The sequence below is a fragment of the Barbus barbus genome (genome assembly GCF_936440315.1).
Source record: "Barbus barbus genome assembly, chromosome: 25".
NCBI classification, from domain to species: domain Eukaryota; kingdom Metazoa; phylum Chordata; class Actinopteri; order Cypriniformes; family Cyprinidae; genus Barbus; species Barbus barbus.
This window is the reverse complement of record NC_136753.1, coordinates 6283035-6307888: the sequence shown is the minus strand read 5'-3', so window position 1 is coordinate 6307888 and position 24854 is coordinate 6283035. Positions and strand designations below refer to the sequence as shown.

Sequence of the window (24854 nt, the reverse complement as noted above, 5' to 3'; positions counted from 1 at the left end):
TGGGGGATGGTGTCCTGTACTTGTTGATGGCTTTCAGGCCTTTCCACACTGAAGCGGAGTCATTGGAATTGAACTGATCTTCCAGGTTTTTAGCGTAGGTCCTTTTAGCCACTCTAATCTCCTTATTTAGTGTGTTCCTGGCCTGATTGTACAAGACTCTGTCCCCATTTCTGTAGGCGTCCTCTTTGGCTTGACGAAGGTGTCAGAATTTTGCTGTAAACCATGGCTTATCATTGTTGAATGTTACATAAGTCCTGGTGGGAATGCATATATCCTCGCAGTAACTGATATATGAAGTTACAGTCTCTGTGAGCTTGTCCAGATTGGTGGCAGCAGCTTCAAAAACACTCCAATCAGTAAGGTCGAGACAGGCTTGTAAAACCTGCTTTGTCTCGTTGGTCCATCTCTTTACAGTCTTTACTACAGGTTTAGCAGATTTAAGTTTTTGCCTGTAGGTTGGTATAAGATGAACCAGGCAGTGATCAGAGAGCCCCAAAGCTGCTTGTGGAACAGAGTGATATGCATTCTTTATTGTGGTGTAGCAGTGATCCAATATATTACATTATCTGGTGGGACATGTAACATGCTGTCTGTATTTTGGCAGTTCATGTGAGAGATTTGCTTGGTTAAAGTCCCCAAGAATGATTAAAACAGAGTCTGGGTGTTGTTGTTCTGTGTCTGTGATCAGATCAGCGAGTTTCTGTAGAGCTGAGCTCACGTGCGCTTGCGGAGGAATGTAAATACTCACGAGAATGAACGCGCAAATCTCCCGCAGCGAATAGAAAGGCTTACAGTTAATGAAGAGCGTTTCTAGATCTGAACAGCACATCATCTTTAACACTGTTATATCTGTACACCACCTTTCACTGATGTAAAAGCACGTCCTGCCGCCGCGCGATTTCCCCGTTGATTCTGCGTCACGATCTGCTCTGAACAGCTGAAAGTTCGGAAGATGTAACGCACTGGACGGTGTAATGAAAGTTCGGAAGATGTAACGTCTGGAATGGTGTCGTTCAGCCAGGTTTCCGTGAAACACAGAGCAGCAGAGTTTGAAAAATCCTTATTTGTCTGGGAGAGCAGAAGGAGTTCATCCGTTTTGTTGGGTAGAGAGCGGAGATTCTCCAGATGGATGCTTGAAGATGGATAGCGAAGCACCATGGCTGCCGTGCGCGGCGCCATCTTAGATCCCATACAAACGTACATACGTTTCTCGCTCAAGTTCACAGAAACCTAGACAGCAGAAAGCGCATCCTGTTTGCTTTAATTATTTTACAGATACACCACTACTGCGAGTCAGTTGCACAATGGTTCTGCGGTTTAGTTGGCAGAGAAAATAACAATTTTGTAAGCCATCAGTTAGCTGGCCAATACTCAATATTAATGAAATAAATTCAGCTTATTGTCTAAAACTACATATGTTCACATAAATTTATAGTGGTCTGCGCTAATACAATCTCCCGCGCTGCAGTGCCTTGCACAGTTTTGCCACACAGATTTTAATAGGTGGTTAGCTATAATAAATCAGGCCATGGCAAAGATTGCTAGTAGGTAGTTGTGAGTGCAGGTACGAAGTAAACTAATATTTCACGGGTAGGTTTCAGAATTTAAGCCTACACAAAAGAAAGGTCTGTCTAGGCTCTGCCTCGGTACGGTTTGTGTCAAGCCATTCCTTAATCTGGCTGCTTGATGAAGATAAAGAGATAAAATGTAGTAGAAATAAACACGTTAAGAATCCATAGTAGCGGATGACTCTTATGTTTTTAGGACTATTATTATGTTGTAATGTTTGGTTGACCAATCAGCGGAGAGGGACATTTTACTCTGCACACTTGTAGAGATTGAATATAAGTTTTTTATTTGTTTTCAGACCCTGAACATAAAAATGAAAAATGAAGCCGAATTCTTGATTTTTCGTTTTGTTTGAACAAATGAAAAACGAAAAATTGTTTTTTTCAATTTTTCTGATTTCAATATTAAATCAAAAAACGAATTATCTGAAGGTAATAATCAATTTACTTCCAATGAACATACTAAATGGATTTTTACATTTGATTATTTGTTTTTCTTACTTGAATGCTTTTGTTTATATGTAAGATGTATGTTTTTTTTGGCATCTGTTCTTATTCATAATAACAAAGATCAAATAAAAATAGGTATATTGTGATTACTAATATAGTAATTTTTACATTCAGAAAGTCTTCAGAAAGACATTCATACAGAGATCAGTCATTAGTCAGATAGCTACACAGCATTTGACCACAAGATTATCCTATTTAAATCAACGTGATAAACGAGTTAGGGCAAAAGTAATCAAAAAGTAGCCTAACATGTGTAATGGATTACACATGTACAACATGTGTAATCCATTACACAACAACTACAATTTTTGTAATGTAATTTGGAACCAGTAACAAACTGCAATTTGTAAGTAATCTACCCAGCTTGGTACACAAACTTATGTTCACTTGCACAGACAGTTTTTAAATTTTTTTCACTTTGATTTACAGTTATTATGCGTTCTCATTATTTTTGTTTTGATCATTATGTTGTTCTCGTTTCCTGATCTTTGATCTCTTCCTCTGCCTTCGTCATCTCTGAAGTTTCTCAGCTCCACACTTGCTGTGGATAACATTGTCCTGTCGCCATGGAAACCGACAGATAATGAGAGCGAGTGAGGGAGTGTCCTTTCTCCTAGTAAACATGAAAAAGAGAGAAACAAGAGGAAGACAGAGTGAGAGAATCAGAGAAAAAGATGAAAAGAGCAAGATGTAGATTAACTCCAAGATGGCAACTATGCATTTTGAATGGTGGCAGATAGATAGATAGATAGATAGATAGATAGATAGATAGATAGATAGATAGATAGATAGATAGATAGATAGATAGATAGATAGATAGATAGATAGATAGATAGATAGATAGATAGATAGATAGATAGAGCTGTTTACTAGTAATTGGGCTTATTATGTTATTACGTGTGATTCCAAAAGTTAGACAAAAATACATTATTAGAAAAAAGAAAGTTATTAGTGAGAATGGAATAAAGTGGCAAAGGTCAACAATTCGATCAATACATGTAATTTAGTCTGATCACATAAAGCAATCGTCCCTGCTTCATTGCCCACTGTTTATCCGTCTCTTGTCTCTGCTTTCGGTATGCCAGCTTGAACTAAGTCTACCCCTGGTTGCCCCTGACAACGGAGCTTGTGCTGTGATTGGTTGGCAGGTTGCGGCGGCAGCAGCAACAGAGAGTGGGGAGTACAGCGGGAGGGGGGGCTTGTCAGAGGAAAGCTCCTCCGGGGGGTCCAGACTCAGCTCCAAGAGCGCTAAAGAACGAAGGAACAGGAGGAAGAAAAGAAAACAAAGGGAAGAAGAAGAGAAAGCCGATCAGGAAAAGTTCCACAAGTCCGCCTCAGAGGACAGCATTAGACGGCCTGGATTTCGGTTCTCCATCGATGCCAACCGACTCTCGTATGAAAAGAAGTGTTCCACTCCCAATCAGGTGACTACTTCTTTTTTGTGGAATTATGGGAAATGTAGTTTGATAAGCCTTTCTGTGTTCAAAATATAATTCTTAGCTTCTCAACTATATTGTTACTCAGGTTAGGTGTGCGTAGTGCTAATCGACTCAAGAAGTGTGATAAGGAGACAGAAAATATTAGCTCATTAAAATGTTCAGTTATGCACTTATACACAGGAGGATTACAGTGCTAAAGGTGGCACAGATGCATTACACAGATGCCTCAGAAGTAATCCAAATGTAAATGTGGTTGAGATGTGGTTTCATTTAATTGTAACAAATCTGAATTCACTAGAAACAGATTGTGGTGTGTGGGTTATGGCATTAAGAGTTATGGCATGTGTATGCACATTAATCTTCAACAGCATTATTCACAAATCACATATGCAGTGGAAGTTTAAATTATTTCTATTTCATTTTGAACATGTCAAAGGAGAAAGCAAGTTTAATTCTGAAACAAACAATATCAACATGTTTTTTAAACAAAACAAAAAATAGTTTTCATCAACAAAATTCAGTCTCTTAGTCAATCAGTGTGTTACTGAAACTCTTCTAGCCCCCCTGCTGCATGTGTGGCACAACTAAAAATGATTGATATTCAAACTATATTCATTAAGATGTGAATGAATTTTTAAAACTATATGGCTACTTTTAAGGCATCGTTTTGATTGTTTACTTTCTGCATTGTTTTCTTAGGATCTCCTCCTTCTGGTGGATCCCTGTTAATTTTCTCTATATATTTCAGTGCCCTCTCTCTTCCACTAATTTCTCTCGCTCAATTCTTTCTGTCTCAAAAACAAAGTATCACATTTTATGCTTATTTTCATGACACTTTATAACAATACAAGTTTTCTGTAAAAACATCAGAAAATAGTTTAATTAATGTAATTATTGCATTTAAGAACACTGAAAATGATAAAAAAAGAATAAACAGGATATAAACAAATCTTATTTAATTATTAAATGCTTCTTAAAGAGACCTGTCGTCTAGTGTGACATCTTTGTGTGACAGTACAGGTGTCACACCGTAGGACATTTTGTACTAGTTCCAAAAAAGTCAAATATTTGAATAATTCTGAGACAAAAATGTACCATGTGCTCATGTCATGGGCTTGACAGGGGCTTCAGTAACACGTCCATGAATGGGGTCCTTCATCTAATTAAAGTTTTCTCTGGAATTGGCCGCTTTATAATCTGGATATGGTGTCACACCATAGGACATGGTTTTCAGAGACAAAAGTTCCTGTGCGTTCAGAAATATATGGATGAATAAAATGATTGCCATTTACTAAAATATACACCTGTACAATTATGCCGGAAGTATTTATTAACATTTTTATGCTTTTGTTTTTAATTTATAAAAGTTGTAATTTACTGAACCATGTTTTGGACAGTCACACCATTGGACAATTTTGAGATTTGAAAAAATCGAATAACACCGCAGCTTTTATAACAACAGGTCCATGTAGAAAACGACAATATTAATTCATTTTTATCTTGTGGGATAAATATATATGTACATACATACACACATACAGATTTAAATTAGATTCATATATGGCTATACTTTTCAGTGCAGTACTAATGTCGTAAAGCCAGTTATTCAGTTTAGTGATAAATTATTTAATTATTAATCCAGGAATATTAGGACTGGAATAACAAATACAAATTGGTTCCTTATCTGTCAGTCACTACGAGTTATGTCGTGACGACATAGGGGATTTACTTGGAAGCCCCAAACATCTCTGACTTAAGAGAAAACGCCAATGAAAATCGGCTAGTGGATTTTTGCATACCTGAGCCACTCCCCGTACATACGGATATAAAAGGGCGACAGGTGCATCCATCAGATTTTTGCTTCGGAGCCAAGTGGATGAAGACTGTGCTCTCCACAAAGCCTCATCTTTGTTTTGTTCCCGGTTGGCATCACGGTGCAGACAGCGGAGTCCCTTTCACCAGCGATTCCCCTGGGCACTTCAACTGAAAGAGCAAATCTAAAAGCAAATCACGGACGATCGTATCCGTGTCCTCTTGGTTGCGGTCGCCCTTCTCCGGAAGGCTCGCTTCCCCGTCGTTACTGCCAAGCTGTAACAACAAATAGGAAAGACTTGAAGCGGTCTTTCATAGAAGGTCGAAATCCCTTCTGATTTCTTGGGGAAAGGAACAGCGGCTTGGCTATCTCCAGCAGCGATGTACTCAGTGGTCTCTGCGGGCACCAAGGTTAGCGAATTTGCGCTGGGGCGATGGGAAGGTTGCGACCTTCGCCAGCTTGTCAACATCTGCATGCACAAGGTCGTGACGGGGTTCAGGTTGTGGCGCTTTCCATATGACCCCTATGTCGTCACGACATAACTCGTAGTGACCGACAGATAGGGAACATCTCGGTTACGTACGTAACCCTCGTTCCCTGATGGAGGGAACGGAGACGTTATGTCCCCATGCCACAATCTTGAACCATCGCTGGTTGCCGAGGACTCGTTTTTGGCTCCTCAGCGGGTAAAACCTGATGAGTGGATGCACCTGTTACCTTTTTATATCCTTATGTACGGGGAGTGGCTCAGGTATGCAAAATCCACTAACCAATTTTCATTGGCGTTTTCTCTTAAGTCAGAGATGTTTGGGGCTTCCAAGTAAATCCCCTATGTCGTCACAACATAACGTCTCCGTTCCCTCCATCAGGGAACGAGGGTTATGTCCGTAACCGAGACGTTCTGTGTACTGGTTAATCAATATCGTGCTTTACAGTTTCTCTTTGTTTTTTTTGTTTTTATCTCTTTTTCAGTCTCTTCTCAGCATTCGTGGATCTCTCTTCTCCCCAAGGAGGAACAGTCGCGCGAGTCTGTTCAGTTTTCGTGGTAAAGTGCGAGACTTCGGCTCAGAGAATGATTTTGCAGACGATGAGCACAGCACATTTGAGGATAGCGAAAGTCGCCGCGGATCGCTCTTTGTACCTGGTTGTATAGAGAGACGAAGTTCCACTGTCAGTCACTGCAGCCTTGCTCCCAGAATTATGCTCCCAGCCAACGGGAAAATGCATTGCACAGTTGATTGCAATGGAGTGGTCTCCCTGGTGGGCGGGACATCTGTGCCAACATCACCAATCGGACGTTTGTTACCTGAGGTAGAGTAATTGAAATACATTAGGAAATTACACCTTATTATGTTAACAATAATATGCTCAATCCTCAAGATGTGTTTTTTAAAATTATTTCTAGGGCACGACCACTGAGTCTGAGGCACGTAAAAAACGTTCGGGATCACACCAGCCGTCTGATTATCTGGATGAGACAGTAGCCAGAAAAAGAGCTCTCAGTGTGGCTAGCATTCTGACAAATACTATGGAAGGTCTGAAACACACTGACCTCACAGATGCACACAAATTTGTTAAAATCACATACAATAACACTTTTTGACAATTTTCCATAATGATTTCATTCTGCTCTCTGTGATTTCTAAGAGAATAAAGAAAATAAAGTAATATTCTTTAATTTTTAGCCCCATTTGAATTTCATTTATAAATAAATTTGGCTTTCTCTGGGAAAGTTTCTGTCATTTACTGATAAAAGTTAATTTGTTTAATTGTGTCTTGAGTATTTAATGAGTTACATATATTTAAAAGGGATTGTTTTAGATGCTGTCAGTAGGTTCATATTATATGTTGAAGATCACCCTCACACACACGCTCACACTCATCTACTGACCTTTAAACACTGACTTTGTCACATAGTTGCTGACGCTGCTGACATGCAAGTGCAATTAATTATTTCTGAACGCCTCACATGCACTGTCAACGGACTTTTCAGTCATCATCACAAACACACAATCTTCCATCAGACAATCCAGACGTGGACCTTTTTTGCAATTCAACCTTAATTTGAAAGCTATTTGAACATTTAACAGATCTAAACTGCAAAGGATTTCTGTTCACAGAACTTGAGGAATCACGGCAGAAGTGTCCTCCATGTTGGTACAAGTTTGCCAACAGCTTTCTGATCTGGGACTGCTGTCCAGCCTGGCTGAAGGTGAAGGAGATTGTGAACATGGTGGTGATGGATCCATTTGTAGACCTGGCCATAACCATCTGCATTGTTCTCAACACCCTCTTCATGGCCATGGAGCACTACCCTATGACACCACGGTTCAGCCATGTGCTGTCAGTTGGGAACCTGGTGAGCTTTCAATGCCAGATTCTCATTAGTGTAATACAGTATTTTTTAGATTGATTTAAATCAGCATAAAACAGTACAACAAATACAAAACTGTTAGTAGTAATTACACTACTAAGTTCAAGCAAACTCTTATGATGCATTAAAATTCTTTGTTTAAACATTGAGAATGCAGGTTTGACACGTATTAGTGCACCTTGTAATTTTCGGTTTTGTGTTGAGATTTTTAGTTCTGTTGGTAGTTGTAGGATTGTTTAGGTGCTGATTTGTTCCTGTTGCGCTCTGTGCAGGTATTCACAGGAATCTTCACAGCAGAGATGTGTCTGAAGGTAATTGCTCTAGACCCATATTACTACTTCCAAGAAGGCTGGAATATCTTTGATGGCATCATCGTGAGCCTGAGTCTCATGGAACTGGGCCTGTCCAATGTTGAGGGACTTTCTGTATTGCGGTCGTTTAGATTGGTGAGCAAATCTCTTCTCTTGTACAGTGGGGTTTGAAGGTTTAAGACCACTAGTGAAAATGCTTCTGTTTGACTTTTTTCTAGTTTAATGCTGTTATTTTCATTATAAATTGTCATGAACATAACAAGTTGAGTAAATTACATGACAACAACACTTAAGCTTAATGTATTCTACATGCTTGTGCAAGTTTTGAACTGAATAGCTGATACCATTTCAGAAACCCAAATTTTCATACATCAAAACATCTCTTTTCTAACATTTCCTGTCTCATTCTCTCTCTTAGTTAAGAGTCTTTAAGCTGGCAAAGTCTTGGCCAACCCTGAACATGCTGATAAAGATCATTGGTAACTCAGTTGGTGCTCTGGGAAATCTAACCCTCGTCCTGGCCATCATCGTCTTCATCTTCGCTGTGGTAGGAATGCAGTTGTTTGGAAAGAGCTACCGTGACTGTGTCTGCAAGATCTCAGATGACTGTGAGTTGCCACGGTGGCACATGTACGATTTCTTCCACTCCTTCCTGATTGTGTTCCGAGTGCTCTGCGGCGAATGGATCGAAACCATGTGGGACTGCATGGAAGTGGCGGGGCAGTCAATGTGTCTCATCGTCTTCATGATGGTCATGGTCATTGGGAATCTGGTGGTAAGATCAATCATGCCACACAGAGACACCTGGAAGATAGGCTTTCCCTCTTTCCCTTTCTTCTTCCTGTCTTCTTTTTTATTCCTCTCATGTACATTTACTTTTGCAATTTTATAGTTTCCACATTGATTGATGGGATTCTGCCAAGTAGGACATGCTACTTGATTAACATCATTAATTGTCCTGCAACAACATTCATCTACTGTAAACTGATCAGATTTTGAGTGTAAAGTAAGGGTAATGCTTTGAGTTCAGCAACGTCCTGTCCATCTGATTTTAGGTATGTAATGGTTAAGGTTTGGGGTTAGGACTATGTTTGTTTGACAGGATGTTGATCCAGGAACATTTTCCTACTTTGCAACTTTAGTCATTTGATGTACTTGTTTAGATAGTTTAGACGCTTTAGATATTTCAGACAATTATGGAATATTTTAACCATTATCTCTAGTGAACAAGTGAATGTGGTGTTCTACAGTGGCATCAGTAAGCAAAAATATTTTCTTTTCACCATAAAGCCCAAGACCACTGTTGTAGCATGAATTAGAGTCAGCAAAGTCATTTTTAATTGTTCAGTCGAATCAAAACAAAACTAATTCACCCTGTTGTAAGAGTGAATCTCATGGGCATTTACTATTTTCTTCCAACAAAGAAAAATATTATTAGAAGAATATTAGAAATTATAATTTTGATAGTCATTATTCATAATGTTCAGTCTATGTTTGTATTACTGTAATATTGTATTTGTACTGACATTAATAACATAAATACATTTAAATTAAAACAGCAAAACATTATTTTCATCTTAGCACAGCAGTGAGAATGAGTCCTGAAATAGTTTTTTTCTTTCTTTTTTTGCTTTTTATTTATTTATTTATATAATTTTTTTTGATGTACACTACCATTCAGTTTTTGGTCAGTAAGATTTTTTATGCTTTTGAGAGAAGTCTCTTATGTTCACCGATGCTGCATTTATTTGATCAAAATTAGGGATGCATCGATCCGATACTCAGGATCGGTATCGGCTCCGATACGGGAATTTCTGCCAGATGGGGTATCGGTCAGACGAGACCGATCCAAATCCGATCTTGTGCGTATACTATTCTGTGTTTTTGTTAAGCCCCACGAAAGCACAAAAACATTAGAAAGCACCATAAAGTCAAAGTCCAAGTGTTCTGAAGCCGTTCCATAGTTTAATGTGAGGTACAGATGAATATTTAAGTCATTAAATTCAAGTTCGAGTAAATTCTTCTCTTCGCTGCTTCTGTCTGTCATCCTCCGTTCAGCATTCAAACTGTGTCACGTTCGGTTAAGACAGTCAATCATTCTGCACACGGGAAGCCATAAGCGCTTTGTGCCACTCTCTATTGGAGCTTTTCGTATTATAATGCTTTTGCACAATGAAAGATTATTTAAAGCATTTCTTGTTCTGTCCTATCAAGGCTATTAATAATCTAATGTATAGCACAGTAATGGAGGCAGCAACATATATGATAGATAGGACTGCTCTATCATATGTCGCTGCCTTCATTGTGCTATAGATTTAAAAGAAATGTCTTTTAATTTTGTAGTTTATATTTATAAATAAATAAATTTACTTGTTTTCATTAATGCATTTTACAACAATACAAAGAGCAATTTGTAACATTTTACCAGATATAGTCGTTCGCATATTTACTTTTATTTGTTCCCCACTAAATAATGTTATCACTAAATGTTTAGATTTTTAAAAATTTAGATTTTTTAACTCATGATTTTTCTAGAATAAATTTTGCTGCTAAATTATCCACTAACCTAATTTATAATAATATTTTTGTCATAGATTATGAATGGGCCTGTTTACACCTGGTCATTTCATGCGTTTTCGCTGATCGGATATCTATCGGATTTGTTAAAACGTTTCGTTTTACACATGGCCACAAAGTCGCAAAATGGATATAAATCCGATCTTCAATTGCTGCGCTATATTTAAATGTAACGAAGTTCACGTCAACGAAATCAAAATAAGCGCTGCATTTTATTCATTATCAGCTCATTTCAAGATCAAAGTCCGCAATAGGAGAGCACGTGGCATCAGCACTGGAAAGATAAGTTTGTCTTATACTTTTAATGAAGAGTATTGTGCTGATCGTCTGCGTCTTATTACAGTTTCATTCGCCGCATTTTGCGTGTCTGCTTGCTGAAGAGATACTCAGCTACTCGTCCGCGGCGATGTGTGTTGCATTAGCGCAGTCGTATCTGACTATAATGTCATATAGCCCATAACACGGTCTCACACGTTTATTTTTATTTTTTACATTTTGGGACAGTATGTAAAATTTACATATGTGGTTTCAACAACCAGATGCATTTACACATGTCCAGTTTAGTTTAGAATGCGGCCCAGACCACCTCCTGAAGTGGTTTGAGCGATAGGATTTATATTACAAAACGCATGAAGTGACCAGGTGTAAACAGCCCCTATATATTTTTTCATGTTATTTTTCATTAAAATTAAGTTGTCTAATAGATTGTGTTTAACACACAAAAGAGTGACACAGAAGTATAGAAATTCTACATTGATTAAAAAAACAAAAAAAAAACTGTGCTGGTATCGGATCGGATCGGATCGGAATTGGCCGATACTCAGAATTTTATGGATCGGATCGGATCTGAAAAAATGGTATCATTGCATCCCTAATCAAAATATTGTAAAAACAGTAATACTTCTTAATATTATTGCAATTTAATAACTGTTTTCTGGGAAAAAAAGTCACTGTGATGCAAAGCTAAATTTTGAACAGCCATTGTTCTGGTCTTCAGTGTCACAAGATCCTTCAGAAATCCTTCTAATATACTGATTTGATGTGCAAGTGACATTTCTTTATTATCAGTGTTGAAAATAGTTAAAATAGCAGCATGTATTTGAAATATAATTAGTTTTTGTAACAATGTAAAAGTTTTTACTGTCACTGTTGATCAATGTAATGCAAGCTGGTTAAATTAAAATATGTATTTCTTTTTAAAAAAAGTCTTCCTAAGCCATAACCTTTGACCCAGACATGTTCTTAACATGTTTCAAGATATTTACCCATACGCATCATGATCATTTCTGAGTCAAATCTGTTCATCTTATTGCCATTTGGTCACACTGATTCTGAAAGTGTGTGTCATTGTGTGGCAGGTGTTGAACCTGTTCCTGGCCTTGCTGCTGAGCTCTTTCAGTGCCGATAACCTGGCCGCCACAGATGACGACAGCGAAATGAACAACCTGCAGATCGCTTTGGGCAGAATACATAAAGGTATCGCTGTGGTCAAGTCCACTTTACGCCAGTTCCTCCAAAGCCTCTGCCTGGCCAGCTCCAAACCTCGCGCTCTAGATGAAGAGAAACCCCTTGATGACCTCCACAGCGACGGCAAGGAGAACTGCTTGTCCAATCACGCTCCGGTGGCCGTCGACCTCACTAAAGACTATCTGAAGGAGGGCTGTGTCTCCCCTGGTAATGGGGTGGAAGGTCACGTAAAGTATGGAATAGAGGAAGGCGACTACATGTCGTTCATACACAATCCCAGCCTTACTGTTACAGTACCGATTGCGGTGGGAGAGTCGGACTTTGAAAATCTGAACACGGAAGATTTCAGTAGTGACTCGTCTGATGTCGAGGGCAGTAAAGAGGTAAGCCGGATTTCTATGGCTAAACAGAAATTTCACTTTTAATATGCATGAAACACAGCTCTGAATTTTTGTGTTTCAGTGTCGGAGAGAGTTGCTATGTAACATAATGTAAAAAAAAGTCATTTTTAATGGTTTAATTTATTGTTTTAGGTTTGTTTGTAATTCATCAGGAGTCAATGTCTCTTTCCCTGTAGGGGACAAACAGTTGTGTTGAGTCATATTACCATTGCATCATTCTCTGCTCAGAGCCGCAGTCCATTGTGTGTGTGTGTGTGTGTGTGTGTTTTTACTGTTCCATGGGCTTCAGGGCAGTTTGACCCTGTTCATCTTCAGCTAATTAAGACAAACCTCTGGGCACTGTAGCAGGTAGACTTATACACATTTATATCAGTACAATATTCTCATAAACACGCACAGCCTTGCATACACACAACCTCTCACACACTCTAATGTGTATTATTTACAACCAACTGAGCAGGCATGGCATTATGCATCACAGACTATGAATGAGGCTGTTGAGGAAATTGTTAAATTCAGCATCCTTGCCCAGGGTGAAATTGAGTATGCTTAACTGTGTGTGTGTGTTTGTGTGTGTGTTTGTATTCCAGCACATTTCCATGCTTTTCCAGCAGTACTGTCACTGTGCTTAATCTTTTCTCTCTCCCCTCTTCTAACTATTTCTATATCTAATTTAAGTGGTTCAGTGTTGAAGTTGCAGACGTTATTATCCATGTTATGTGAAGTGTGTATCTCCTCTCTGTGTGTGACCTGTTATTGCAGCGTTATGACAGACGAACCCCAGGTTTTCTCTGAGAGAGCCCTGTAAGAGACTCACCTTCCTCCTCACCCACACTAACCATGGAGACTGCCTTTGTCATCTAAATCAGACCAAACTCTCGTCTCTCTCTCTCATTTTATCTCTCTTTTTGGATCGGATTGCCCTTTTGTTTTTCGTTTCTCAATGCCTGTGCCCTTCCCTCCCTCTTAAACAACACTATTTTGCACCGAAGAGAGACAGCTGTCAGCCTTTTTGTTTTGGTTTGTTGTTTTCTACATGACTTTGTGTTTCTGTTGTAGCACTGGGCTTCTTTGCAGTACCTTCAGTCATATGGAATGAGCAAGATCATCATTTTACATCAATAGCCCATCGAACATCTTTCTGTTACATTAGCTTGTATATTTTATTTTTTTGTACAAGCCATCAGTGAGCATTCAGAGCTAAATTACCTGAAAACAGGAAGCGGTTGAGTGTGCATGTGTGTGTGTATGTGTGTGAGGAGAGCTTTGAAAAACAGGAAACTTTAATTATTGCAGTCAATTTAGAATTAGTCCATCTCTAAATGACCCAGAAAGTTAGACTGTTCAGCTACAAGCTTGGTATAAATAGAGTTTTATGATAAACAACTGCTTTTGAGTTGCGAATAATTCTTTTTGAATATTTATATTTTTGCGTTTATACATCTGCAAATATTCAGTCATACAGCATATTGCACTGTAAACTGCTGCAATAGTGAGAATCTGTCTTCATAGCAGTCGACCATAAGAAGGCATTTCGCAATCTCCTGAAGTGTGTAATTGCATTTATGACACTTGTTTGTGCATATGCAATCATTAGGCTCTGCTCTGGTTGGAACCGAGCCAACAGTTAATTTAGAAAGATATTTCATGACTTTACAACTTCTGTGCCTCGTGCCACCTCATATTTCTGTGCCAATGATATATGTTCCTAATAAGATTTGAAGATATGAACTGGAAGTTAGGGAGTACCAGAGAGTAACAAGGGATTAGGAAGCAAATAAGAACGTTTCAATCTTTAGACTTTAATCCATCCATTAGACTTGCTAAAAATTATTTCAGCTTAATGAGAGGCTTATTTAAAGATTAGAGCCTCTCCAGTGAATCCATTCAGTCTGGGTCAGGGCAGCTTGTTCAGGTTTGCTCAGCCTCTTATATTCCTACTGTGATTAAAATGTTAGAGACATTCTGGAAGATTCTGAAATTGCACACAGCATGCTTACATCATTCCCCTGCGCCGCATTAGCTGGGTGCCACGTCAACCAGCGCTCCAGCTCAGTTTTAGACAGCATCCTCCTCTATGTATCTTTTAGCCTCTAACTGACTGTTTTATCAATTCAGCAGCAGCAAACCCGTCAGAAGGGTCAGTAGCTTTAAGAAACACACTGTGGTCAGGAAATGAGTTCTTACCCAGTACTTTAGATCTACAGTAACAGCAGACAATATAATTAGAGTCCTGCATCAACAAATTTATTTCTGCGAGAAGCTTTTGTATGCTACTGTTCTGCACAATAGTCTTTAACCACTGATGAACAAGCGTCCCAAGGGTTAATAACATTAAAAAATGATGCCGTCCAATATAAAATCTCATAGACGAGTTTATATGGTTTCCTAAGAGCTTGCTATTTGCGTTTTACGATCCAGTCAAAGTCGTTTTTCCCCAATCAAAGCTAATGAAATGCTGTCTCAGACTTAGCGTGTGGCTCTGGTGTTAGTTAACGCTAATGCGGCTCCCCTCCTCTTCAAACTGACTGGCGGACCGAAGCTTGACCACTGCTTAACGGAATGGACTTCCAGCCTGTGTTTTCATGTCAATCAAGGGATTGCACTCAATGGGGTGGGGTCATGTGATAATCTGAATCATGCCAATCCAAATGCATTGGGATTATCCAATAGAAACCATTTGTTTTTGGAAGGGGCGGGGAAAGGTAAGGGGTTGACATTTGCACTGGACATGAAAATACTCAACATCTGATGACAAGATCACAAGCTTGGATGAGAAAAATAATGCACCTTGAGAAACAAAAAAAACATGCATGAGGAAGGAATGAAGGCACATCAAATGTACCCACAGCTGACTGTGAGATTATACAGTGAAGCCAGAGACGCTTGTCTTCACGCTTGGCTGCTAATTAGAAAATTAATTCAATGAATCAAATCAATCTCTAAATCCACGGGCTTGTAGGTACTTTTGAATGATCTGAAACTGCATGAGACTGAGAATAACTGCAAAAGCAATCTGGATGAGATGGTGTGCTTCAATCAAGCCTAATCTTGTGCCTGTATATGTGTGTGTCTGCTTTTTTGTGTCTGGCTGTGTGGCTGCATGGATGCCTGGGTAGAAGCTGCCTGTTGATGCGGTTCTCAGTTCCTCAGAAGGGAGCACAGTGGATATCCGACCCCCTGGAGAGGGGGCGGAATCTGTGGAGCTGGAGCCGGAAGAGTCCCTGGACCCAGTAGCCTGCTTCACAGAAGGTGTGTGTGTGCGTGTGTTTACCTGGCATTCCCTATGCTATGGGGACCAAATGTCCCCACAAGGGTGGTAATACCAGTAAATTTTTACCTCATGGGGACATTTTTTGGTCCCCATGAGGAAAACAGTTTAAACATCATACATCTAAAAATGCAGACAGTTTTGTGTGAGGGTTAGGGTAAGGAGATAGAAATACAGTTGGTACAGTATAAAAACTATTAAATTAATGAACTGTCCCCATAAATCATGGAAACCAGGGTGTGTGTGCATTTGTGTACAAACAGGAAATCAAAATGTATCTTAGTTACCTTATTAATCCAGATTCCTGGCTTTATTCACCAGTGCATGTTATTTCAAACATGATAACTTGCTCCGCAATTGAAATGATTTTTCTCCAGCTGACAGTGGGCTGTGCCAGATACTGGTTAATGTTAACCTACAACCAGTATTGGTTAATGTTGATCATTAGCCTAAAACCTATTTAGGCTTTATTGTAGGCTATTGTTGTAGGTAATACAGTCTTTATAAATTATTTTCCTTAGTTAACGCACCGATTCCATGCCAGTTAATGTTAATTAGAGAAAACAGCAATTATAGCAGTAGATCTGAGCATTATTGTTGTCATATGTCAAGATGGTCTCGTGGGTGAATTGAGGTCAAGAGGGCACTAGTGCTTCACAATTAGCTGAAAACTCTTCTTGACTCCATTGTGGTTATGGAATGGCTGTTTATTGGGATAAATTTCTAATTTGTCTAATTTTCTCTTTGAATATCCTGTTTCACTCTCAAATACAATGTTACAGAAGCTAAACGAGTTGTGAATACTGCATTGAACTTTAAGGGGAGCACAGCTTGGGAAACCAGATTTATTTGATGTTCTTCTGAAAAAGATTTAAATGTATGTAAAGACTAATATATTCAAAAATGAATATACTTATTTGAAATAAGTTGACTATGTTTTAAATAAGAAATTAGATATTTTATTCATCAAAGATGCAAGTGATTTCAAATAAATGCTCTTCTTTTGAACTTTATCCCCCAGTTTCACAGACAAGGCTTAAAACTAATCCTAGACTAAATTGTAAGTCTGAGCTGTTTCAACTGAAAGAAACTTGCACTGACTGATCAGTGCTTTTGCTTTGTCTCAAGATGCACCCTAGTAATGTTTTTTTTCTAAGTACGTTTATAAAAGTTACTTAAATGTCCTAATTGAACTATGGCCTAATCCTGGTTTAGGCTAAGCCCTGTCTGTGAAACCGGGCCTAATTTTTATCAAAGAATCCTAATAATAAATAATGAAAAAAAAATATATATATATATTATGCAGCATGACTGTTCACCATTAATAATAAAAAAATGTTTTTTGGGGGGCACCAGATCAGCATATTACAATAATTTCTGAAGGATTTTGTGACAGTGAAGACTAGAGTAATGACTGCTGAAAATTCTTTTAAAATACATTTTTTTATAATACAAAGTATATAAAAATATAAAACATGACTTATTTATTATTATATATTACATTGTAAACATGATAAAAAATTATATATTAAGCAATATTCTAAAATGTAATAATATCTCTGTTTTTACTGTATATTTGATCAAATAAATGTAGCTTTAGTGAGCATAGGAAACAGTTTAAAAGAAACTGATCGGCCTCAAACTTTTTAACAATAGACTAAGACAGTCAAGTTCACATATCACCTTTTAGTATTCAACAATATTACAAATCTTAAAGGGTACATAAAATAGAGTAATAAAGGGTTGAAGACATGGATCTAAATGAAAGCATGAACCGTGAAAAAAATGCTACAGCTAAAGCTAGTTTGACCCCTTTATATCATATATAGTCCCAAAGCAAGACTTTTAGTATTGAATATTTGGGACGTTTTAGGAGTGTTAAGTTTTTCACTGAGCTCAATTGTTCTGCTGTCCACTCACATTGTTACTTTTCCCTGTCTTTTACTCAGGCTGTGTGATAAGGTTTCAGTGCTGTCAGGTCGATGTGGAGAATGGAAAAGGGAAGAGTTGGTGGATTCTCAGGAAAACCTGCTTCATCATTGTAGAGCACAACTGGTTTGAGTCCTTTATCATCTTTATGATATTACTCAGCAGTGGAGCATTGGTGAGCACCCACACACAAACACAATATACTCACCCACTCAATCATTTTTTATTAGACAAACATTCAACAAATAAATTTGTTGATGTGTGTTCAGGCTTTTGAGGACATCTACATCGAGCAACGCAAGACGATAAAGACAGTGTTGGAATATGCAGATAAAGTCTTCACATACATTTTTATTTTGGAGATGCTTCTAAAGTGGGTTGCTTATGGCTTCGTGAAATACTTCACCAATGCCTGGTGTTGGCTTGACTTCCTGATTGTTGATGTATGTATGGAGCTTATATACTGCTTTGCAACTGTACAGTGTGTAAGTGGATAGTGTGTATTCTCTGGGTCTAAACACAGTCCCTTCATGATTGGCTGCATGTTTTTATTTTACAGGTGTCGTTAGTGAGTCTGGTAGCAAATGCTCTTGGTTACTCTGAACTAACTGCCATTAAGTCACTGAGAACACTGCGTGCTCTTAGACCTTTGAGAGCATTGTCACGCTTTGAGGGAATGAGGGTAAGACACACACACACACACATGTGTGGCGTGATTGAACCAATTAGGACCTGTTCCTGGATGCCTAACCTTATTTCTAACCAAACCTTAACATTACAGAGTGGCTGGTAAGATTATTGATGTAACAATTGACATTAAAGTTATGCTTCAGTGGTTGCAAATCCATATATAATTGGTAAAAAAAGAAAATTTGTGACGATTTACTCACTCTGGGGCCATCCAAGATGTAGATGTGCTTGTTTTTTCTTTGGAACCGATTTGGAGAAATGTAGCATTACATCACATGCTCACCAATGGATCCTATGCAGTGAATGGGTGCCGTCAGAATGAGAGTCCAAACAGCTGATTAAAACATCACAATAATCCACAAGTAATTCACATGGATACAATCCATCAATTAAGTGTTATTAAGTGTCAGTCTTGTGAAGCAAAAAAGCTGCATGTTTTTAATAAACAAATTCATCATTTACACATTTTTAACTTCAAACCATTGCTTCCCGTGAAAATACTAGTCTTCCATCTATTATGCTTTTTCCAGTGAAAAAGTAATCTCATCTGAATCAAGAGAGGAATATGCACAGATCAAGCACCATTTACAAGAGAACACAGTTCTAACCAAATATTTCTGTGGATTTTGATGTAAGAGAATAACAGGGGATGAACTTTTTCATTGGAGGAAGCGTTATTATAGATTATCGATACATTGAGCAAAAGCAAGGTTTAAGGTTTAAATGCCTTAATGATGGATGTATTTATTACAAGCATGCAGCTTTTCACTTCATAAGATGTTACTTGATGGACTGGAGATGTGTGGATTTCTTGTGGATTATTGTGATGTTTTTATCAGTTGTTTAGACTCTCATTCTGATGGCACCCATTCACTGGATCCATTGATGAGCAAGTTATGTAATGCAACATTTCTGATCTCATCTACTCATCTATATCTTGGATGGTCTGGGGGTGAATACATTTTCAGCAAGTTTTTATTTTTGGGTGAACTATTTCTTTAACATCAGCCTGAACCCTAAAATCTGATCAGTTCATCCCCAGTGCTGTCCCAGAACCAAGGAAGTTGATCCTAGAACATGTCCTACTTGAGGAAAACAACACACGCTCACACAAAAATACTGTTTAATTTTTTAAATGTTGGAAAGCTGTAATCCTCTTGCATGCTGCTGGTGAATATTAATGAGAACATCCTAATCACATGAATAAATGAATATTGTATGTAGACTGTTGTATTTTTAGACCTTTCTCTTTAGTGTGCATGCCTCTCTGCATGCGCTGTGGTGAGAGCTCTCTGATCTATTCTGATGATTCTGTGGTGGTTTTGTGGTGTTTGTGACTTGACCTTACATTTCTTTCTCTGTTATGTGTCTCTTTTCATTTGCAGTAAACAAATGTTGTGACGTCATCGTGTCTCCACAAGGTTTTTTTCTGTTTAAATTTTTGTTTTTTTCCACATTTTGGTAGCTCAAAGATATGTGTGATATGTCCCTGCAAGATGTTTATATGTTAAAGTCCTATGCTCTATGAACAAAATTGCAGTCGGTTAATAATTAAAGATATTTAGCAATTGATTATGGAGTAAATTAGGAAGATTACTCCATTTTTAGCTACTCGGTCTCAATGAAGGATAAAATAGACTTAGCTTTGCTATTCTTAAACCCGTGTTAACCTTCTGAAAATCATCTTGTCATTGTCTAGAATTGCATTATCTTAAATCTATGGAAAGAATTTAGTTTTTACCTGCAAGTAAGCCATCCACTGTTGAAACTCAGGAAGTTCATTGCAGTTTCGCAGCTCTTGTGTCCTTAGCAAGAGTATGAAGTGAATACATATGGATGTATTTGTGTGTGACATGATGTATTTCTTTTCTTCTAGGTTGTAGTAAATGCCCTGCTGGGAGCCATACCTTCCATCATGAATGTGCTACTAGTGTGTTTGATCTTCTGGCTGATCTTCAGCATCATGGGGGTGAACCTTTTTGCGGGGAAATACTACCATTGTGTGAATATCACCAATGATGAGATGTTTCCCATCCATGTGGTCAATAACATGTCTGATTGCTTTGCCCTGATTGGAAACAATGGCTCGGCACGCTGGAAAAATGTGAAAATTAATTTTGATAATGTGGGAGCTGGATACCTGGCGCTACTGCAAGTGGTGAGTAAGCTGAATGCATAGCCCGACTAAGATTTGTTTTGCTTAGTAAGAGGTCTTGTATTTGTAGCATATTCACATGATATATTTATTATTGAAAGTGATTTTGTTCTTTTTCACAAGGCCACATTTAAAGGATGGATGGACATCATGTACGCAGCTGTGGATTCTCGTGATGTAAGTGTTTCTCTTCAGTGCAGTTAACAGATCTTTTTTTTTTTATCATTCAGACTGCATTGTGACATTCAAAGACCCTTTTCCATGATTCTCTGTTACTGTCTGCTTAGTATATTATTGTATTTGTTTTAGTTATGACTACACAATTAAAAAATGGCATTTGAGGATCTACCTTTATTCGACTTTACCTTTATTCCAGAAATGTCAAAAATATTTAAACTAAGGATAATTTTATTTAGGTTATTTAGATTTACAGTATATTTGTCGTGGTTTACTCCAACTGAAAATACTCCATACAAAGGGTATATCTGTTAATTTGGGCATTTCAGTGTTTTTAATTTAGTTTTACTGTGACTATTTACAAAACTATTTAAAAAAATAATCTAACTTTCACATTAGAATTGCTTAGTAAATAGATTAATTATCTAATTATATAAATCAATACTATGCATAATTATATGACTTAATGAACATCATAGTTGCATATTTTAAATCACTTACTAATAATTATAGATACACAAAAAGGCAATTTACTGTATTCTTGTTTTGAAGTAAACAAATGAATAATTAATAAAAAATAAGATTTGTGATTTAATAATTGAATTTAAATGAAATCTAAATAATTGAATAATAACTGTGATTTAAAATAATCAAATGGCTAAAAAATAATTTTGCATTGAAAATCTCACATATCCTCTGGTATTGCTGCATGCATGGACAATGTAATGCATAGACAATTGTGAGCAGTTTTTTATGTTTAAGCAAGAGTGTGCTTATGATGAGTAAGTTGTGATGCACATTAGGAATGCAAATGTGTAATAACACACAACATTTTCTTGTACCCGCAGTTGGAACAACAGCCTGATTATGAATCAAACCTTTACATGTACCTTTACTTCGTAATTTTCATTATCTTCGGCTCCTTCTTTACTCTTAACCTCTTCATTGGTGTCATCATTGATAACTTCAATCAGCAGAAGAAAAAGATAAGTATTTAAACTGAGGAAGGTGAATTTAGTGATAAGGATTATAGTGCATATTACAGTGTGCAGTCTCAATCAACCACTGTGTGTTTGTTCAGGTTATTTTCAAAGAGATGTAATGTGATATGTACACAGTCTGTGGCTTTGTTTATTGAGCACACAATGATAACTTATTGAACTGGTTTTGTTTGTAAAGCGCACACAGTGCTAATGTATTGAGAGATCAATAGGAACTGGTTTGGACTGAACTGTCTCTTTGACATTTCCTGAAGTTCAGAGGTGAAAAACAGGCCTGGTTGCATTATGTTTGTGTTGTGACATATAATGAAACCGTGGTTGTAACCAGCCTTCTGCATTTGCTCTTTACCTAGGGGGTCAGGATATCTTCATGACAGAAGAACAAAAGAAATATTACAACGCCATGAAGAAACTGGGATCTAAGAAGCCTCAGAAGCCAATTCCCAGGCCTACGGTATGACACACAGCTCTCTCCCCCTAACCGCTAAGAAGTTCCAATATATTTCATACAACATGCCAAATGCCAATTTCTCTGTACTTCACTCTAGAACAAGTTTCAAGGCCTCATCTTTGACTTTATCACCAAACAAGCCTTCGACATTGTGATTATGATCCTGATCTGCTTGAACATGGTGACCATGATGGTGGAAACCGATGACCAGACACCTTACATGGATGGTATTCTGTACTGGATAAACCTGGTTTTCATCATCCTCTTCACTGGAGAATGTGTGCTCAAGATGATCTCCCTGCGGCACTACTACTTCACCATTGGCTGGAATGTGTTTGACTTTGTAGTGGTGATTCTCTCAATTGTTGGTAAGAAAGTCTTGGAGGTTCCACAGACTATTACTATCATTAAACTATCATTAAAGATTTACTTAAACATTCCATACATATTTGAGCCGAGTATGCTTTGACCATAAATCACATTTAAAGGGATAGTTCATACAAAAATGAAATTCACCCAATGGTTTACTCCCCCTCAAGCCATCCTAAATGTATATGACTTTCTTCTTTCAGATGACTACAATTGAAATTATATAAAAAAATGTCCTGGTTCTTCCAAGCTTTATACTGGCAGTGAATGGTGGTCAAGATTTTGAAGCCCAAAAAACTGCATCCATACATCATAAAAAGTGCTCCATGTGGCTCCAGGGGGTTAATAAAGGCCTTCTGAAATAAGTTGATGCATTTGTGTAAAAACAAATCCCTATTTAAAGCTTTATATAATGTAATCTCTAGCTTCCGCTGTGGTATGCGGGTTCACAAGAGAGTGGCGTTCCAGCGGATGACGTAGGTGTAGCATAAGCTTCGTTGAGGATATGCTAGTCTAGCAAGTTTTGTTTACAGCAAAGGAAAACCAGTCTCCTCTTGGCTTTGATCGAAATCCTCCAACATTTTTCTTTACAAATCCTTGTTTTATACTTCTAATTCAAGACCGGTGTTTTGTTTTGCTCTCTCCACTGCAATTCCGCATTCGTCATTTCCACATTCATCATCACGTTCGCCTACGTCATCCGCTGAAACGCCACTCTCTCATGAACACGAGTACAACAGTTAGCGGAAACTAGAGATTATTCGGTTATTACAGTTTATAAAGTTTTAAATATGAATATTTTTTTAAATATAGATTATTATTCTTATACAAACACATCAGTTCAGAAGGCCTTTATTAACCCCACGGGAGCAGTGTGGAGCACTTTTAATGATGAATGGATGCACTTTTTGGGCTTCAAAATCTGGACTCCCATTCACAACCATTATAAAGCTTGGAAGAACCAGGACATTTTTTTAAATAACTCCGATTGTATTCATCTGAAAGAAGAAAGCCATTTACATCTAGGATGGCTTGAGGGTGAGTAAATTAAGGGGGTAATTTAGATTTTTGGGTGAACTATCCTTTTAAGCTCAAATAGTGTGGAAAATTCATGAACTTCTGAGATCACTTATTGGACTGTTTTGTTTTTGTCAGGTATGTTCCTCTCTGAGATCATAGAGAAATATTTTGTATCGCCAACGTTATTCCGAGTCATCCGCCTTGCTAGAATCGGCCGCATTCTTCGTCTCATCAAAGGAGCCAAAGGCATTCGTACACTCCTGTTTGCCTTGATGATGTCACTTCCTGCCTTGTTCAATATTGGCCTCCTCCTGTTCCTGGTCATGTTTATCTATGCCATCTTCGGAATGTCCAACTTTGCCTACGTGAAGCACGAGGCGGGGATCGATGACATGTTTAACTTTGAGACATTCGGGAACTCAATGCTTTGCTTGTTCCAGATTACGACTTCAGCAGGATGGGACGGCCTCCTGGCACCCATCCTGAACAAACAAGATCCGGATTGCAACAGCGAATTGGAGCACCCGGGCAGCATGTACCGCGGCGACTGCGGAAACCCCTCGGTCGGCATCTTCTTCTTCGTGAGCTACATCATCATCTGCTTCCTGATTGTGGTGAACATGTACATCGCCGTGATCTTGGAGAACTTCAGCGTAGCCACAGAGGAGAGCGCCGAACCGCTGAGCGAGGACGACTTTGAAATGTTCTATGAAGTCTGGGAGCGATTCGACCCCAACGCCACACAGTTCGTGGAGTACAACAAGCTTTCTGACTTTGCAGACGCTCTGGATCCTCCGTTACGCATCCCTAAGCCAAACAAGATCCAGCTCATAGCCATGGACCTGCCCATGGTCAGTGGTGACCGCATCCACTGCCTGGACATCCTGTTCGCCTTTACCCTGAGGGTACTGGGAGAGGAGGGCGAGATGGATGCCCTGAGGGGACAGATGGAGGATCGTTTCATGGCCTCTAATCCCTCCAAAGTCTCCTACGAGCCAATCACGACAACCCTCCGCAGAAAACAGGAGGAGATGTCGGCTGTCGTCATCCAGAGGGCCTTCCGACGGTACCGTATAAGGAAAACAGTAAAGAAGGCCTCCGAAGCCTACCGACAGCAGCTGCAAGACGGGACCATGCGCATCCCTGAGAAGGAGGTGCTCGTCATTGGAAAGTTTCAAGAGAACTCTGCGTCAGACAAAACGGATATGACTCCCTCCTCTGCGTCTCCGCCATCTTATAACAGCGTGGCCAAGTCAGAGAAAGACAAATACGAAAAGGAGAGGAGAGAAAAGGAGGACAAAGCAAAAGATGCAAGAGACAGAAAAAAATGA

General features: G+C 38.5%; 1 protein-coding gene across 5 annotated transcripts in view; it reads left to right on the top strand.

Annotated features, from left to right (window-relative positions):
• LOC306844904 (sodium channel protein type 2 subunit alpha-like) overlaps positions 1-24854 on the top strand; it is a gene marked incomplete at both ends in the record, with an annotated part of 39198 nt that extends 14344 nt beyond the window's left edge. For 2 of the 5 annotated variants that reach the window (XM_079377333.1, XM_079377332.1), the window contains 17 exons: positions 3227-3502; positions 6303-6641; positions 6736-6865; positions 7451-7689; positions 7977-8150; positions 8434-8790; positions 11951-12442; positions 15580-15712; positions 17681-17835; positions 17930-18103; positions 18220-18342; positions 20227-20508; positions 20629-20682; positions 21531-21672; positions 22037-22137; positions 22232-22502; positions 23659-24854. In XM_079377333.1, the coding sequence (XP_079233459.1) occupies positions 3227-3502; positions 6303-6641; positions 6736-6865; positions 7451-7689; positions 7977-8150; positions 8434-8790; positions 11951-12442; positions 15580-15712; positions 17681-17835; positions 17930-18103; positions 18220-18342; positions 20227-20508; positions 20629-20682; positions 21531-21672; positions 22037-22137; positions 22232-22502; positions 23659-24854 (4638 nt within the window). The remainder of the gene's footprint in view (positions 1-3226; positions 3503-6302; positions 6642-6735; positions 6866-7450; positions 7690-7976; positions 8151-8433; positions 8791-11950; positions 12443-15579; positions 15713-17680; positions 17836-17929; positions 18104-18219; positions 18343-20226; positions 20509-20628; positions 20683-21530; positions 21673-22036; positions 22138-22231; positions 22503-23658) is intronic. The other 3 variants (XM_079377336.1, XM_079377335.1, XM_079377334.1) reach the window with 3 other exon arrangements.